The sequence below is a fragment of the Pempheris klunzingeri genome, chromosome 4 (assembly GCF_042242105.1).
Source record: "Pempheris klunzingeri isolate RE-2024b chromosome 4, fPemKlu1.hap1, whole genome shotgun sequence".
Lineage (NCBI taxonomy): Eukaryota > Metazoa > Chordata > Actinopteri > Acropomatiformes > Pempheridae > Pempheris > Pempheris klunzingeri.
This window is the reverse complement of record NC_092015.1, coordinates 4151541-4166316: the sequence shown is the minus strand read 5'-3', so window position 1 is coordinate 4166316 and position 14776 is coordinate 4151541. Positions and strand designations below refer to the sequence as shown.

At 42.8% G+C, this 14776-nt stretch overlaps 1 protein-coding gene across 1 annotated transcript; it reads left to right on the top strand.

Moving 5' to 3' along the window:
* The first annotated feature begins 11030 nt into the window (after nt 1–11030).
* gpr4 (G protein-coupled receptor 4) lies at nt 11031–14571 on the top strand. The gene is made up of 3 exons (XM_070829860.1): nt 11031–11159; nt 12921–13185; nt 13527–14571. Exons 1-3 carry the CDS (start codon nt 11031–11033, stop codon nt 14246–14248), a joined length of 1116 nt encoding a protein of 371 aa, XP_070685961.1. The 3' UTR covers nt 14249–14571.
* The last annotated feature ends 205 nt before the right edge of the window (nt 14572–14776 follow it).

Sequence of the window (14776 nt, the reverse complement as noted above, 5' to 3'; positions counted from 1 at the left end):
GTTTGGCTTGGACCAGGTTTGTTTCAGGTTTCAGCTTGTCCAGGTTAACACTAACAAGGACTGGGGTAACTGACCACCTCATGTTAGAAGATGGCAATAAAAAGGGTAGAACATAGATTCTTTCAGTATTGCCTATAACCTGAACTGCACATTTTGGCCATGGCTCATATTTTTGACGTCTGCCACTAAAGAGTTCAAAACTCTAGCAGCACTTGTTGTATAACTATATGTTGTACTTAAATAGCACTTAGCAATTTGACTCTCATTCACACTCTCACACTTATACACTGTTAAGTATTTCCCAGGCCAATCTGGGGTTCAGTGTCTCACCTGAGGACAAGAGAAGATGGGGATCAAACCAACCTGCTCAGTAAAGGTGTGAGAGCATTATTTTACCTTGGAAGTGGGTGAAGTTGTGCCAGAAGTCCTTTCAAGACTTTCACCACCAACAAAGGCTGCTTGTGTAAAGAATGTGCTGATATATTGTACTGATTAACAGGTCACAGCCAAAACTGACAAGCTGCTGTGGAAGTTTATTTGACATCTTTTGATGTTTCACCTGTAGCTACAAGTTTTAAAATGTGAAGTGAAATATGCCCCAAAAAGAAGCAGAGCCAGATGAACAGGACAATCTGCAGCTCTCAGCGCGGCATCACAAATATATTGACTGTAAAAGAAGAAGTTCGCTTTAAAACGCTGTCTCATGTGAAAACACAGAGACCTGTGCACTGGAAAATCTCTTTGGCTTCTCTGAGATTTAATCACCACCAGCATAACTGTGTAACAATAATAGAGACTGTCAGACTAAAGGTTTCTGGGTAGGATGGAAATATGATGCTTTGGGAGCGGCCCTCACCCTGGGGTCTTTGTTTCTGCACAAAACTTTCTCCTAATTTCCTTCAGTTCCCCTCGGACCTTCAAATTCCTCCTCAAATATTCCTCCAGCGGACCTTATTCTTTGACTCTTTTGAAACATGCCAAAGTGTCTGTAGCCTGGTCTCAGGGGGAGCATGCCTGTGATCAAAGGGTTGCCAGTTTGAGTCCCCAGAGGAGAACTCAATCTAATTTCTGAGCATAAACACCTACCACTGAACCGACTTTTATCACTATTGGAATATGTGTTTTGTTGTCCTGTTTGCAGTACTGTAGTCATAGGCAAACAGACTGGATCCAGAACAAAATATTAATTTAAACTGCATGAAGCATTCATTTTCATGCCCTCAGTTTGCTCATGTGTAAATTGCTCAAATGTAAAGGTTCATATGTGACATCCAGACAACAGTTTTCTTCTTTGGGAGACAATAAAAGCAATCTTGAACCTTTAACCCTGATATATTAATATTCCAGGAACCTGAATTTGCTGGAGAACGATCTTAAATGGAAATACAAATAAAAGGGAACAAAAGCATTTTAAATGGTAAAGCTCAAAATTTATAACAACGTTTTATAAGAAAAGGGGGAAATGGCTGAAATAGGTCGTCCTGCTCTATGTGGGGTGCCTCTTTGGGTCAGATATTGATTTAAATTGACTTAAATGCACAAAAGGGAAGGGTGGATGGTTGGATTGGTTGTTGGGGTAATGGACAGAAAAATACATCCTAACTTTGGTGGGAATGTACGAGTGCCTGAGTCTCTGGTGTGCAATATATGTTTTATCAGCTGCTGTCAGGGCCAGGGTCAGTGGCCTCTTAAATCATTTAATTCAGGAAGTGGATCTTCTTGAAATCTGATTAACTTTGAAACTAGAAAAACACAATGAATTTATGTGTAATTAGTCCCCAGAACTGTTTAAATCACTTTCATTTGCTGCATAATGAATTAAAGTGCATTAATCTCAGTTGTGGGCTATTACAGAGCACTCTAAGCCATTATCTCATCATTTTCAGACAATTACACGCACTACATGTCACCAATTGGATAAACAGTGGAGCTGTGTAAGCGCGGGCCTTGCTATTTCCAATATAGGCACTCAAACTGAAAATAAATATTCTCAAAATGATACCAGCAGAGCTTTGAATAAAAAAAAAGGCAGATTTAAAAGACACTCTGTCACAGTTTGTGCTAATGTGTCCAAACTCTTTACTGTTTACTTCAAATACATTTTGTGTTGTCTAAATTGATTAGACCAGAATCTGTCTGGGGATGAGCTAAGATTGAGCTCACAGAGAAAGTTTGACGTCATCTGGTTTGCGTGAAATCCCCAGGGCCGCTCCACAGTGCAGCGAGCAGACACATTATCAGCAGGCTGCCTGTACTACAGTGTTGCTGATAGAAAGCAGGTTAGAGTGGGGTAGTTAAGTTGCAGTGGCTCATATCAGATTTTTTTTCTCCTTTGCTGGCAAAAAAAAGTCCAACCTGGCACCTGACAGGTTACCAAAACTCCTCTAAACAAATTAATTGTCACCAGGGACGGACTGGGAATGAAAAAGGGCTCCTAGACTTGAATCAGACCAGCATCATAGAGCGGACTTAATGAAAAATTATACGTGTCAACAAAAGAGACCCGATATAGCTCAGTAGCCGAGTAACCTCAGCCAAACCTTCCTTATCTTATCCATGTCGTCTTCTGTCTCACTGCTTCAGCAGTGCAACAGTTGAGCTGGTGTTGCTGGGCTCAGTGGGCTGCCTTCTCTGCTTTCTGCTGCCTTCAGGCTCACTCAGCTGAGATGATTGACAGGAAACGGCACTAAAGTAATTGGCTGTGAGAGAGAGACTGACAGCGGGCCGGCAGGTCTCTCACCTTGGCCAGTCAGCCACATGACACATGGGTATATGTGTATTTTGCGTTGCATCGGCCCCCAGTTGTTAAGCAGCCCACTGTGGACGGCCAGTCTGTGATTGGCTGTGGCTTCATGTGACTTTTTAGTTTATTTACAGTCACACATTGCAGATCTAAACAAACCAAATACAAATATACAGTAAAGTCAATGTTTCCACTGTGTAGGCGTGATGACACTCTGGGGGTCGACCCCCAGATGTCACTGAGGCTGAAAAAATAACCTCAGTCATTTGGCCAAATATCAAAGATCCCCTAAACTGAACAGTTCAAGGTCATTAATGATAATGTGCTGCCTCATAATGAGTGTAACATTCCTTTAAACTCTTCAGGGTCTTCTGAATGTAGATATCTGCCTTCTGGGCCTGCTGGAGACATGAGATCATTTTCACCAGTAGGGTAGGGAGGTTACTTGACTGTGTGTGTGTGTGTGTGTGTGTGTGTGTGTGTGTGTGTGTGTGTGTGTGTGTGTGTGTGTGTGTGTGTGTGTGTGTGTCCTGGAAGTGACCGAGTTGTGAAGTATAAGAGGTGTGTTGACATGTTTGATAGTGTAGCATTACTGTCTTCCTGCTTCCACTGTTTGACTGTCAACAGGAATGTTTGGCAAACAGCCACACAGTTACTGCCCAAACACACACACACATGCAGATAATACACACACACACACACACACACACACACAGGTTGGTGCATCTGTAATTTTGAGAAACCATTTTGCATTCCTGTGCCCCTAACCCTAACTTAACCTAAATCTGATTTTAACTTAAACCTCTACAACCAAATGTAAAAGAAATGTTCCAGTTCATGTAAAAACTAGAGCTTCATGTCGTAGTTTTCATTCTGCTTGGTAACGGTAACATTTTGCTTCAGAAGACAACGACTGGATCTGGAAACGTGGTGAAACGCAACAGAATTATGACCCAAACCATCTGTATTTAACATCCATGACATTTTAAAGACCAACATCCAGCTTTAACCTTGACCTGCAGGTGACAGTGTAGCTGTGTGCACACAGATTTCCCTCATAAACAGGTATCATTAGTTTCATTTCAGCTGAACTGCAGTTTAACTTACAGTTTTAAACTGTGCTCTGGCACAGAACTGCTTACGTTGTCTGACTGCTTGTTTCTTGCTCCATTGAGCTTTGTTTTATCGATGTGTTTCCAGATCTTTGTGTTTTATTTCGGTGAATATAATATTGTCATAAGTGGTGGAAGTGAAGCCCAGAACAAGAATAAACCGTCTGCTTTTATATCCTCACAGCGTTGTAAGAGACTTCATTACGGACCCTGATGTTTCCTTTTTCCTGACACAAGTCAGACTCTTGTTTGTCGCCCGACAATCTGAAGTGTTTCTGCACCAACGCAGAACAATTAAAGGGACATTCTACCAAATAACAAAGCCGGTAACCTATGAGTTAGTTTATAAATATTACAAAACTTGAATACACTGTATTGCATAACTTTTTGGATGCCGGCCCTCCCACTCCAGAGCTTGTGTTACACCTCTGTTTTACACTTTAACGCTGTTTAAAGTTCATCAAGCCTCGTCTCAGCTGCAGTGATCTGATTACCACTAAAATTAAACTTACAAAGACCCAAAAATGTTTGCAAAATGTGCAAGCTTTTCTGTGTTTCTAGCTCATTATCAACTGCCAACAACTTACCCTCCCTCTGTTATTATAAAAGTTGTGTTGAGTCACATGACTCAAACCTTATCAAACCACAAATTCAGTGACTTACTTTACCTTGCGATCACGATAACAACTCGACTTTGATTAGTTTCAAGGATTTCTGACTGTCTGGCCTGCGTCATCTCATATTATGTTGTTTATAGTTCCTCGTTGCTCTTGGAGATTTCGTCTGTGCAGGTCATGTTGTGATACTCAGAGTTTAGTTACCTGGATCAAGACCTTGAGGACCAAAAGCATAAACAATGAGCGCAGTGGAGATGGGTGGGAAGGGAAAGGAAGAAAAGTACATTGAAAGTGAGGGATGGAGAGGGATGCATTGTGTGTGTGTGTGTGTGTGTTTGTGTGTCTGTGTGTATGTGGGTTTGAAATTGTGTCCTGTAGCTGACAGCCAGCATGACGTTGTCACAGCTGCCTTGACCTAATCTGCTCTGGCAGCAGATCAGACGCTGCTGTGTTGCACCGGACGGCACAGAACAAGTTGATATGGGCCTCCATTGTACACACACACACACACACACACACACATTCCTAGTTCCTAATTACTAATAGACCTCTTGAACCACTTTCCAGTTGTAGATCCGTGGCCTCAAACCTCCAGTTACAGTACATCCCTGCAGGACTTTATGTAGTACAAACCATTTTCACATTTTTTCCATAGAATTAAAGGGGCATGCAAGCTTTTTAATACATGTAATAGAAAGAAAACAGAAAAGCTGCAAGAACATTTTAATTGGTATTTCAGAATATTCGGCAGCATGGTGGTGCTGTGGTCAGCACTGTTGCCTCAAGAAGGTCCCGGGTTCAAATCCCGGTTTGACCCCGGGGTCTTTCTGTGTGGAGTTTGCATGTTCTCCCCATGCTAGTGTGGGTTCTCTCCGGCTTCCTCCCACAATCCAAAGACATGCACATTAGGTTAATTGGTAACTCTGAATTGCCCGTGAGTGTGAGAGTGAGTGGTTGTCTGTCTGTCTGTCTGTCTGTATGTGGCCCTGGCGACCAGTTCAGGGTGTACCCCGCCTCTCGCCCCGAAGTCAGCTGGGATAGGCTCCACCCCCCCCCCCGCGACCCTGACGGATAAGCGGTATAGAAAATGGATGGATGTCAAAATATTTGGTAAAATGTCTTCAGAGTACTCTAATTTTAAGAGAAAATCCACTGGAAACGTACTGTTAAACTGGCTAAATATAGTTATGAGTGTCATTTTGGATGACTTATAATGACTGAAATATTATACATTATTATACATCAACACCTCTGGTGTTAACAGCTGCCCAGGCCCGGGTCCATTAAAAGGGGAAATTAAATGAAACACTGTCACACTGAAAATGTTAGAGAATACTGTTTTTAATAACCGCTCCTACTGAAGGTGTGACATTTGTAGGTTTAAGCTGACTGAAGCATGAAGAGTGTCAGAGATAACCGTCCTGCACTGAGGATTTGTATGCAGGCAGTGTGACAGGTGTGATGATGATGATGATGAGGATGATGATGATTGATGCATTCAGTGTGGCTGCAAACAATGAGGTGTTGAGACATGCGATTATTTTAACGTGACAATAAAGCAGTTGTAAAATTGTAGGCAATAAAGCATCTCAGGGGGCAGCAGCACTGATCTTCTCATATTATGTTAAACGTATATTAGTGTATATTGATGAGATGGTCTGACTTTTAAAATGTGCTCCTATAAACAAACTAAAGTTTTATTTACATCCAGTATTACTCACCAAAACCCTGTGCTTTCAGTGCACTGTCTTCCTCCTAAAACATTTTAACGTACACCTTTAAATTGTTTAAACTTGGCCATCGTTCACGTCCATGTTTGCATGCTCCTCTTCTTCACTGCATTTGTTGATGTGTCAAAGCCACTAACTGTCCATCAGTGGAATAGTGTGAAGCATGTCGCCCACACGCTCGTGCACAGTGCAGCCCATACAAGGACCCACTCTTACAAACACTGATGCGTAACCACTGGTCAAAAACTTCTCACAAATGAGTTAAAAGAGCAGCAGCAACAAGAGTAAAACTGGAAACTAATGGTTTTTATTTATTTATGTCATGCAGAAGGGCACTTCAGTTAAAGAGGACAAAGCAGTGTGAGTCTGCAGAGTCAACACACTCTGCAGGTGTGTAACATCACAGTCTTGTGCGACCGATCGAGCGCCTGCATGTCAGAAACCGGCTGAATGTTTGACTGCTGAGGAGGCTGTCAGCTGCTGCTAACTGACCTGACAGCTTAAGGGAACCTCCCAGGAGGACAAACACAGACATGTTGTCACTCACATGCACATGAACCGCAACACCAACAGAGAGCTGCGTACTGCGTGTAGCCATCGCATGCAAACGCTGCGTGATAAATATCTGTAATTGACAGAACAAACCACATTTCTTGTGACGGCGTGGACAAAGATAACACAAGTGATGTTTGCAACATGCTGCGAAACAAACCCCTGTCACTTGGAGTTAGTCCCTTTGCTTAGGTAAATGAGGACTGACAACGTGCCCTTAAGCAAGACACGACACCCCAAACTCCTCCTCTTCAGCTCGATGGATGGTGTTGTGCTCATGCTGTAGTCTGAACTGACTTTATCTCACGTTAACTCAGTGTTTAATCAATCAGTAAGTTAGCGCAAAGCCAGAACCTCTTCCCACCTCCTAGCTGCCCTCTACTCACACTGAGAGCAGACGTTACTAGTGATAAGGCTGATGAGCAGTAGTGGTATGCGGCCCTACTTTTTTATCTAATGAGGAAGCGAGGTTGCTTGGTGGTGCTCGGTGGTGACAGATGTGATCTCACTTGTTTGATAGTGGAGTGCTGTGACTTCAGGGTGCAGCAGAGAGCTTCTAAATTTTGTTTTAATGATGCTGTTGATGTTGTAAATGTTCATTGCCAGGAAGCTGGTCTGCTTAAAAACAGCCAATTGAAAGTATAAAGTATCTTAATATGTTTACTCAAGTACTTAAGTATAATTTAAAGGCAGTGATAGTTTATTTAGTTTTACAGAGTTTACTTTAAGGTTTTTCCATTTCTTTAGTTAAGCTTCTACTTGTACGGGGGCTCCTGGAGAGAGTCTCTCTGTTATGGAATTAGCAGCATACACAGAGCACAAATACTGCTCCTTAAATGCTTATTTTCCTCCCTCTTTCTTTTCTTCTTGCAGGCTTTCTTTATCTTCGCTTCTTTTCTTATGTCCATCCATCATTTTAGTCATGTTTTTTTTTTCTTTCCTTGTCTTTGTGTGGTTATTTTTCTCCATTCCTTATTCTATCCTTTCCTGCATGGAAGGATGAGAATCCCCAAAACCGGAGATACGAGTGAAAGGAGACTCTTCACTATGAGTATTAACATTAGATCATTAGAATACTTCATCCACAGTTTCATTGTGGCTTTAATGGTGTATTTTCAAAATGAAAATGTGAGTTTTTTTCATTTTTACCTTTTTTGTTCATACATCATGTGCACAGAAATGCTTGGGGGCTCTGAGAGGGAGTTTCTCTTTTATGGAATTAGCAACATACACAGAGCACAAATACTGGTCCTTAAATGCCTCAGAGAAGGAGTGAAGTTTTCCTCAAAGGGTAAAAACAAAAAGCGTGTTTAGTCTCGCTAGTGTTCCTCAGTTAGGCATCCAAGTGGAATTCTAACAATGCAAACAAAACTTTCAAGGGGATTTAAAGGAAAAACAAGATGACTTTGCTCTGACTTGACATGTACCCTCAGTGAAAACATGGATATAGTTATGACAACAATGCAAACAAGAGTTTCTGGGGAAATTGCAGATCAACAGTAGTAACTTAAACCTCCAACATGAGATCTTTTTGGTGAAGAAACGCAACCAAATCAACCTCCAGCGGTCAAATACCTCTGTACTGTGGTGCTGATGTGTGTGATAACAGATTACAGCAGAGTTGTGACCCAGTAGCTGTTCAGCTTGTCAACATCACTGTTTTTTCCTCAACAAAGACTTACTCGACAAGATCACCGTAGAAATGACCTCACTTGGCCTTCACGTGTGTGTTTGCTTACACATTTGTCTATATGACTGTGGCGCTGGCTCAGCTCTGTGCAAAGTCACTGTTCCACACCAGTGACGGTCACATTATCAGAAGCTGAAGCTGTTTCCGTCACAAATCTTTCAATTGTTTCAGCGTGTGGTGACAGACATCTCTGAGCTAGGAAGTGAGCACTGTCTCAGCATTTCTACCTGCTGCCCTGTACAATGACAGCCTCTCTTAAAGCCCTTCATTAACAGCCCACATCTGCCGACTTAAAGCCATTATTGAGCTGATATTGTGTAGTTGGATCCCAGCCAGTGTTGACAGCCAGATTTCCATGATTTGTTTGTGTCCACCAATGATGCTTTCTAATGTTTATGACTGATCTTTCCTCTAGCACCACTGTCGGGTCACCAAAGAAAGATTTTTCCATAAATATTATGAAGCACATTCAAGGTCTCCAAGGGAAGAACCCTTTTCATTTTGGACGCTGCACAAACAATCTGTATGCACCATCCTCAGAACTTATACTCAGAGGAACTTCACACCGTTGCAACCATCAGGCCTCCATTTTTGTTTTTACACCAACTTGTAATGGACATATTCTGCACACTTACTGTCTCTTAGGGCCACACTGAAGTCAGATTATACACTAGATAACTGGTGGCCAGATTGCCATGAAATATGCTGTGAATATTTTCGAGAGTTTCGAGTTTGGTGATCCTGTGGAATTTACAACCCCTCAAACTTTCCCTGATTCCATTAACTATTACTTATTGCTTAAGATGATGAAAAACACAGTCTCAGGTGGACACTAGGGGGTTTTCTGTGTGAAATATTTCTCTGAAATGTGTGAAAGGCTGAAAAACCCTCAGTTATTTCTGAAATCTATCGATCTTAGAGGAATGAAAAGAAGCTGAAAGATACATAAACTCTGAAGGACGGCAGTTTGCAGATCTTAAGAACGTATTTAAATAAAGTGATTGAAAGCACATGTGGACTTATTTCAGCCATATGCAAAAATATTAAGGCGGTCCAAGAAGTATAAGCAAAAGCTGAGCTCAGGGCGGAGAAAGGGAGAAGTCGCAGAGTGAAACAGAAACTGAGCTCCCATCCTGCTCTCTGTTTCTCTCTGTATATTCAGGTCATGTTTAAATGAAGACTTACATACTGCTTATCATATGTCCGGTACTCTCTGTTTGCGCTCTATGCAAGGTCTTTTTGTGGCTGTACGGTGTGTCAGCATGTTCTGCGTTATCATACCAGATGTCAGAGAGTCTCTGTACAGATAAACTCCACTGTTCTCATTACAGTAAGTCTTCCTACCAGTTCTACTGAATCTCAGGCCATCGGAGTGGCAGAATTCAGTATACGAGAAGAAAAGGGGTTGACCGTATGTGTTGAGGGTGTGTTCATTCCAGGCAGTGTTGAGTGTTTTTTTCTGGTTTTCACCACGAGAGAGTTTTCTGTTTCTTTTTCTGCATTCCTGACTTGTAGGAGTGCTGGAGAATGTATATTACGGCACAAAGAGCATCATGTTTTGTCAGAATTAACTGCAGTTAAGTAATATTGAGTAGCCAAACATTGTTCAAACCCAAATAACTTCTATTTCAGAGTTTTAAATATACACAGCGAAGTGTGTATAAAATAATGCACAAGATGTGACTCTATAATACTGTAGTTCTATTATATATAGTAGTTTATATATAGTATACAGTTCTATATATAGTCTGAATGGTCCTAGGTTTGAATAATCCAGCTTTAATCTGGAGCTCATACAGAATATACTTGATATTATCAGACAATAGTATGCTGGGTAAGCTTTATGTTTGTATTTGTTTGGACATTAAAGTCACCATAATTTAACAGTCAGTCATTCTCTCTCTTTCTCTCTTGCAGATGCTCAGAAGGAGAGTAAATGGACGGCCTGTCGGCTCCAGAGTGGTGAAGCTCTGTAAAGTCATTCCTGTGTTTTAGTGCGGGCATCCCAAAGGAGTCTTGTGTGTCATCAGGACCTTGAGACACACCCATACACACCCACACACACACACACACACCCACACACACACACACACACACACACTAATGCTCAGTCTCTCCCTCTCAGAGTAGACCTGGCAGACCTCTAATCTCTAAAAGATTGATGAGGGTCTGTCCAGGCGCAGGAGGCCTGGCACAGTGTCGATAAGGCAGCTTTCATTTCACCACATTTTATCCCTTGCTCCTTCCTTTCTTCTCCTCTTTGCCTCCGTGCTGAGGGACACGGGGGCCGGCTTTGATGCGTGAGAGAGGATTATGACACGCCAAGGCCTCTGGGCGAGAGGGACAGTGTTTTAAAGAACCATGAAATGCCCCCGAAATGACAGCTCTGTTTTCTTGTGTTGCTCCATGTCGGACGGCCGTGTGGTAGCCGAGCAGGAGACCAGAGTCAGCATGTCACTGTCAAACTGCTGGAGCTGGAATATAGTCAAACTACAGAGAGACACTCAGAGCTGAGGGTAGCTGAACACGCATCCCATCACACCTGCACACACACACAAACACACTCAGAGTGTTCTACGCAGGACAATGTGCAACATCTCGTTCTGTGATGTGGACAGTAAGGTGGACCAGTTCTTCCAGCCTACGCTCTACATCATAGTCATCGTCCTGGGGCTGCCCACTAACTGCATGGCCCTGTGGGCTGCCTACATGCAGGTGAGGATGACAAACACACACACACACACACACACACACACACACACACACACCCTGCCACCCAACACTGGCCAGTGATGTGTTGCCCTAATGTCATAGTTTCAAACTTAGTCCTGATAGCTGGTTTTTAATGTTTTAATGTTGTTTCAATATAAACAACTTCCACATACTGTAGACATTTAGCAAATAAAGAGTTCTCAGATGATTATTTTTTCCTTTGTTAACAAACTATACCCAACTAGGTTGTATAATGTGCATCAAAAGTCCTGCAGCTGTGGACAAGACGCACACGAAGCCACGCTCAAGATTCACCACTGTCCTGACGCCCCAGTACTCAAGTTAAGACAGTCGGAATCAGAGCCAGAATTTCATGGCATTATAATTAATGATGCAATTGCTGACCTTCATAAAAACATTAACAAACAATCAAAGAACTTATGTGAAATGTAGAGAGACTGTAAAAACTGTCATACAGAAAAAAGACATGATTAAAATCAGTAAAGTGATCCATAATTTCTGCGTTTTGCAGCGTGGTTAACACTTACAGTAGCTGTTGATGCTCAGGAAACAGCTTGGATGTGTGAGATGGCTGCTCATTAAACAACATTTGCATTTCTATAAATGAATTACAGAGGAAGGAAGTCTACCTTGTTACAGTTACTGTAAATCAACATTATTACGTTGTTCACTGTCTAATGAGAGATTTCCCAGTAACACGGCTGACGCTGCTCGTTACATATAGTCAACAGAGCACTGGAGATATTTTCCCATACAATGTCAAACATTTCCAGTATTTCCCACAGACTGTCAGTTTGCTTTGGCAGCAGCAGGAAGAATTGTTATTGACTTTTCATTCAAGCGAGTTCACTATCTCATATTTTTTTCAAACACAAATGCCATTATAAGTGAGTGACAGTTCAATTAGATAATTATTTTACTTCCATCTCAGCCTCAAGGCCACGTTTCCAACTTTCTACATTCAGCTTGAGCCCCCACTCCGACACGCCGCAACTCAAAGGAGCGCAGGTGCGCTGTGTAATCGGTGTCCTGCGGTTACTGTAATTCCCAAACAACCTTCAGTACTTGGCAGCGTTAACTGCACTGAAACCACTAGCTTCATTAACACCTGAACTCAGGCCAAAAAATGAACGTACTTGGCGTGCTGTTTATTTACCAGGGCGGTTCAGCCGAAATGTTTACACTGTAATATCAGTACTGCATGGGAAACTGAGCTGTCTCCCAATACTTGGTGCTGATAAGTCAGATTAGCAGAACTTAATGGAAGCCACACTGTGGACAAGTTGAACTGCTACCTCTGACATACCTGTCCAGCTCTCTCTCTCTCTCTCTCTCTCATCGATAAGCCGTTGCTGTGGTTGTACATCTTTGAGTTGCAAGTGCATGTCCTTGTTTGGTATATGCTTATCTGTAACATAGTGATTTCTAAACAATAATAATACATTCAGACCTGATCAGTCCTTCAAAGACTTTGCATTTGTTCCATCAGGAAGCCGACTGATTTGCAGCTGATGGAAATACACACATCGTTTACATATTAAAAGTTTGCATAAAAAGGAAACATTTAATTATATTTACGCCGGCAGACGCTCGACCTTCCCTGTCACTACACACATACGTCTGTCAGCATCCAGTTTCTCCTTTAACTTTAAATCTTCATCCCTCTCTCATCTCTCACTCCTTTCCTCTCTACATCTGTCCTCTCCCTTCTCTCCTTCTCTTCCTCACATCCCTACCCCCCAGGTACGCCAACGCAATGAGCTCGGCATCTACTTGATCAACCTGTCAGTGGCTGACCTCCTGTACATCACCACTCTTCCTCTGTGGATCGACTACTTCCTGCAGCATGACGACTGGATCCACGGCCAGGAAAGCTGCAAGCTGTTCGGCTTCATTTTCTACACTAATATCTACGTCAGCATCGCTTTCCTCTGCTGCATATCACTGGACAGGTACCTGGCCGTGGCATACCCTCTGCGCTTTGCCAAAGTTCGACGAATCAAAACAGGTATGTTGGCGTTTTTAAAAGCAAACTCACATAAAGACAAATTATGGTACTTTTAATGATAGGGGTCCTTAATATTAGGTATCTAATTTATAAAATTGGTCTTGAATTTCTATTTAAATGTAATTTCCAGAAATACAAAATGATGAATAGTAGGAAATTATCTTTCATCACAATTGGAAAAACATTCAGATGGAAACTCTTCATATGGGTGACATAAGGAGCCTTCTGTTTGGTTAAATTAATGATTACTTTCTGTAGGTTGGTGTATGTTGTCACTCAATCAAAAGTTGGGGGCTCTTTATCACTACTGTCTTTCCTCTCCTCTCCTGAACCTCCTGCAGCTGTCCTGGTCAGCGCTATGGTGTGGATCATTGAGATCATAGCCAACTCTGCCCCTCTCTTCCACGATGAGCTCTTCCAGGATCGGTTCAACCACACGTTCTGTTTTGAGAAGTATCCAATGCAGGACTGGGTGGCGGGGATGAATCTCTACAGGACTTTTCTGGGCTTTCTTGCTCCATGGACAGCCATGCTTGTTGCCTACCGTGGCATCCTGGCAGCAGTGCGCTGCAACGTCTCAACAGAGCGGCAGGAAAAGGCCAAAATTCAGCGGCTGGCGTTGAGTCTGATCCTGATCGTTTTGTTCTGCTTTGGACCGTACCATGTCCTCCTCCTGGTGCGGAGTATCATGTTTCTAAGGAAGCCATGTGACTGCAGCTCAGAGGAGAGCTTGTTTGCAGCGTACCATGTCTCGTTGGCGCTGACCAGCCTCAACTGCGTCGCCGACCCCATTTTGTACTGCTTCGTCAATGAGGGGGCTCGGCACGACGTCGGCAGAGCTCTCTCAGCTTTACTGTCTGCAGCTTGCCACAAGAGCTCCTCTTCCTCTCCATCGCACGCTGACATACTCAACGCCGGGTCAGTGACTATGGAGACGCCGCTGTCAGCGAAGAAGCAGCCTTGTGTGTACGCTGATGGAGGCAAGACAAGCAGCTACAAGACAGAACTGGTGGCTCTGAAGGAGGAGTGTCTACAGATGACCATCCTCAGTGTTAGGAAGTGACCTCTAGCTGGAGCGTACAGTAAGAGCTCCAACGTGCTCGGCTCAGTGGATGGAGGACGCTTCTAACACAGGCAAGCTCTGATGTCTTCTGGCCTGACAGGCTGAAATCAGATGCATTTATGAGGCTGTAGAGGCTCGGGGCAAAAACCTCCCCTGGCACATTAACAAGCCAAAATGCAAATGAATGAGACTCATCCTCTGTAACCACGGTAGCAGCTCATGTTAGATTGAAAAGCTTCCACACCACAAAACAAAATTGTTGGGAAAAGAAAAACACAGAGACACTACTTTTCTATTGCTAGATGCTGTTTGGCCTCAAGACAAGTAAGATTATAAATCAAAAGGCTTCATCCTTTGTACGGTGGCCATTTTAGGACATCTCAGACTGACAGCTTGTCCGGCTCAGTTTTGTGGGACTAATTTGGTTCAACTTTCATTTCGTCAAGCTGCAGTTTGTCAGCCTCTGCATAGCTGTGCTGCATGCTAATGTTAGCATGTTAACACGCTGTGCTATAATCAGTCCCCAAA

Excerpts from the sequence above, each read along its gene's own strand:
- gpr4 (XM_070829860.1), top strand. The coding sequence starts at position 11,031 with ATGTGCAACATCTCGTTCTGTGATGTGGACAGTAAGGTGGACCAGTTC. Across the intron at positions 11,160-12,920 it reads TGTGGGCTGCCTACATGCAG|GTACGCCAACGCAATGAGCT; the intron begins GTGAGGATGACA and ends CCTACCCCCCAG. Across the intron at positions 13,186-13,526 it reads AGTTCGACGAATCAAAACAG|CTGTCCTGGTCAGCGCTATG; the intron begins GTATGTTGGCGT and ends AACCTCCTGCAG.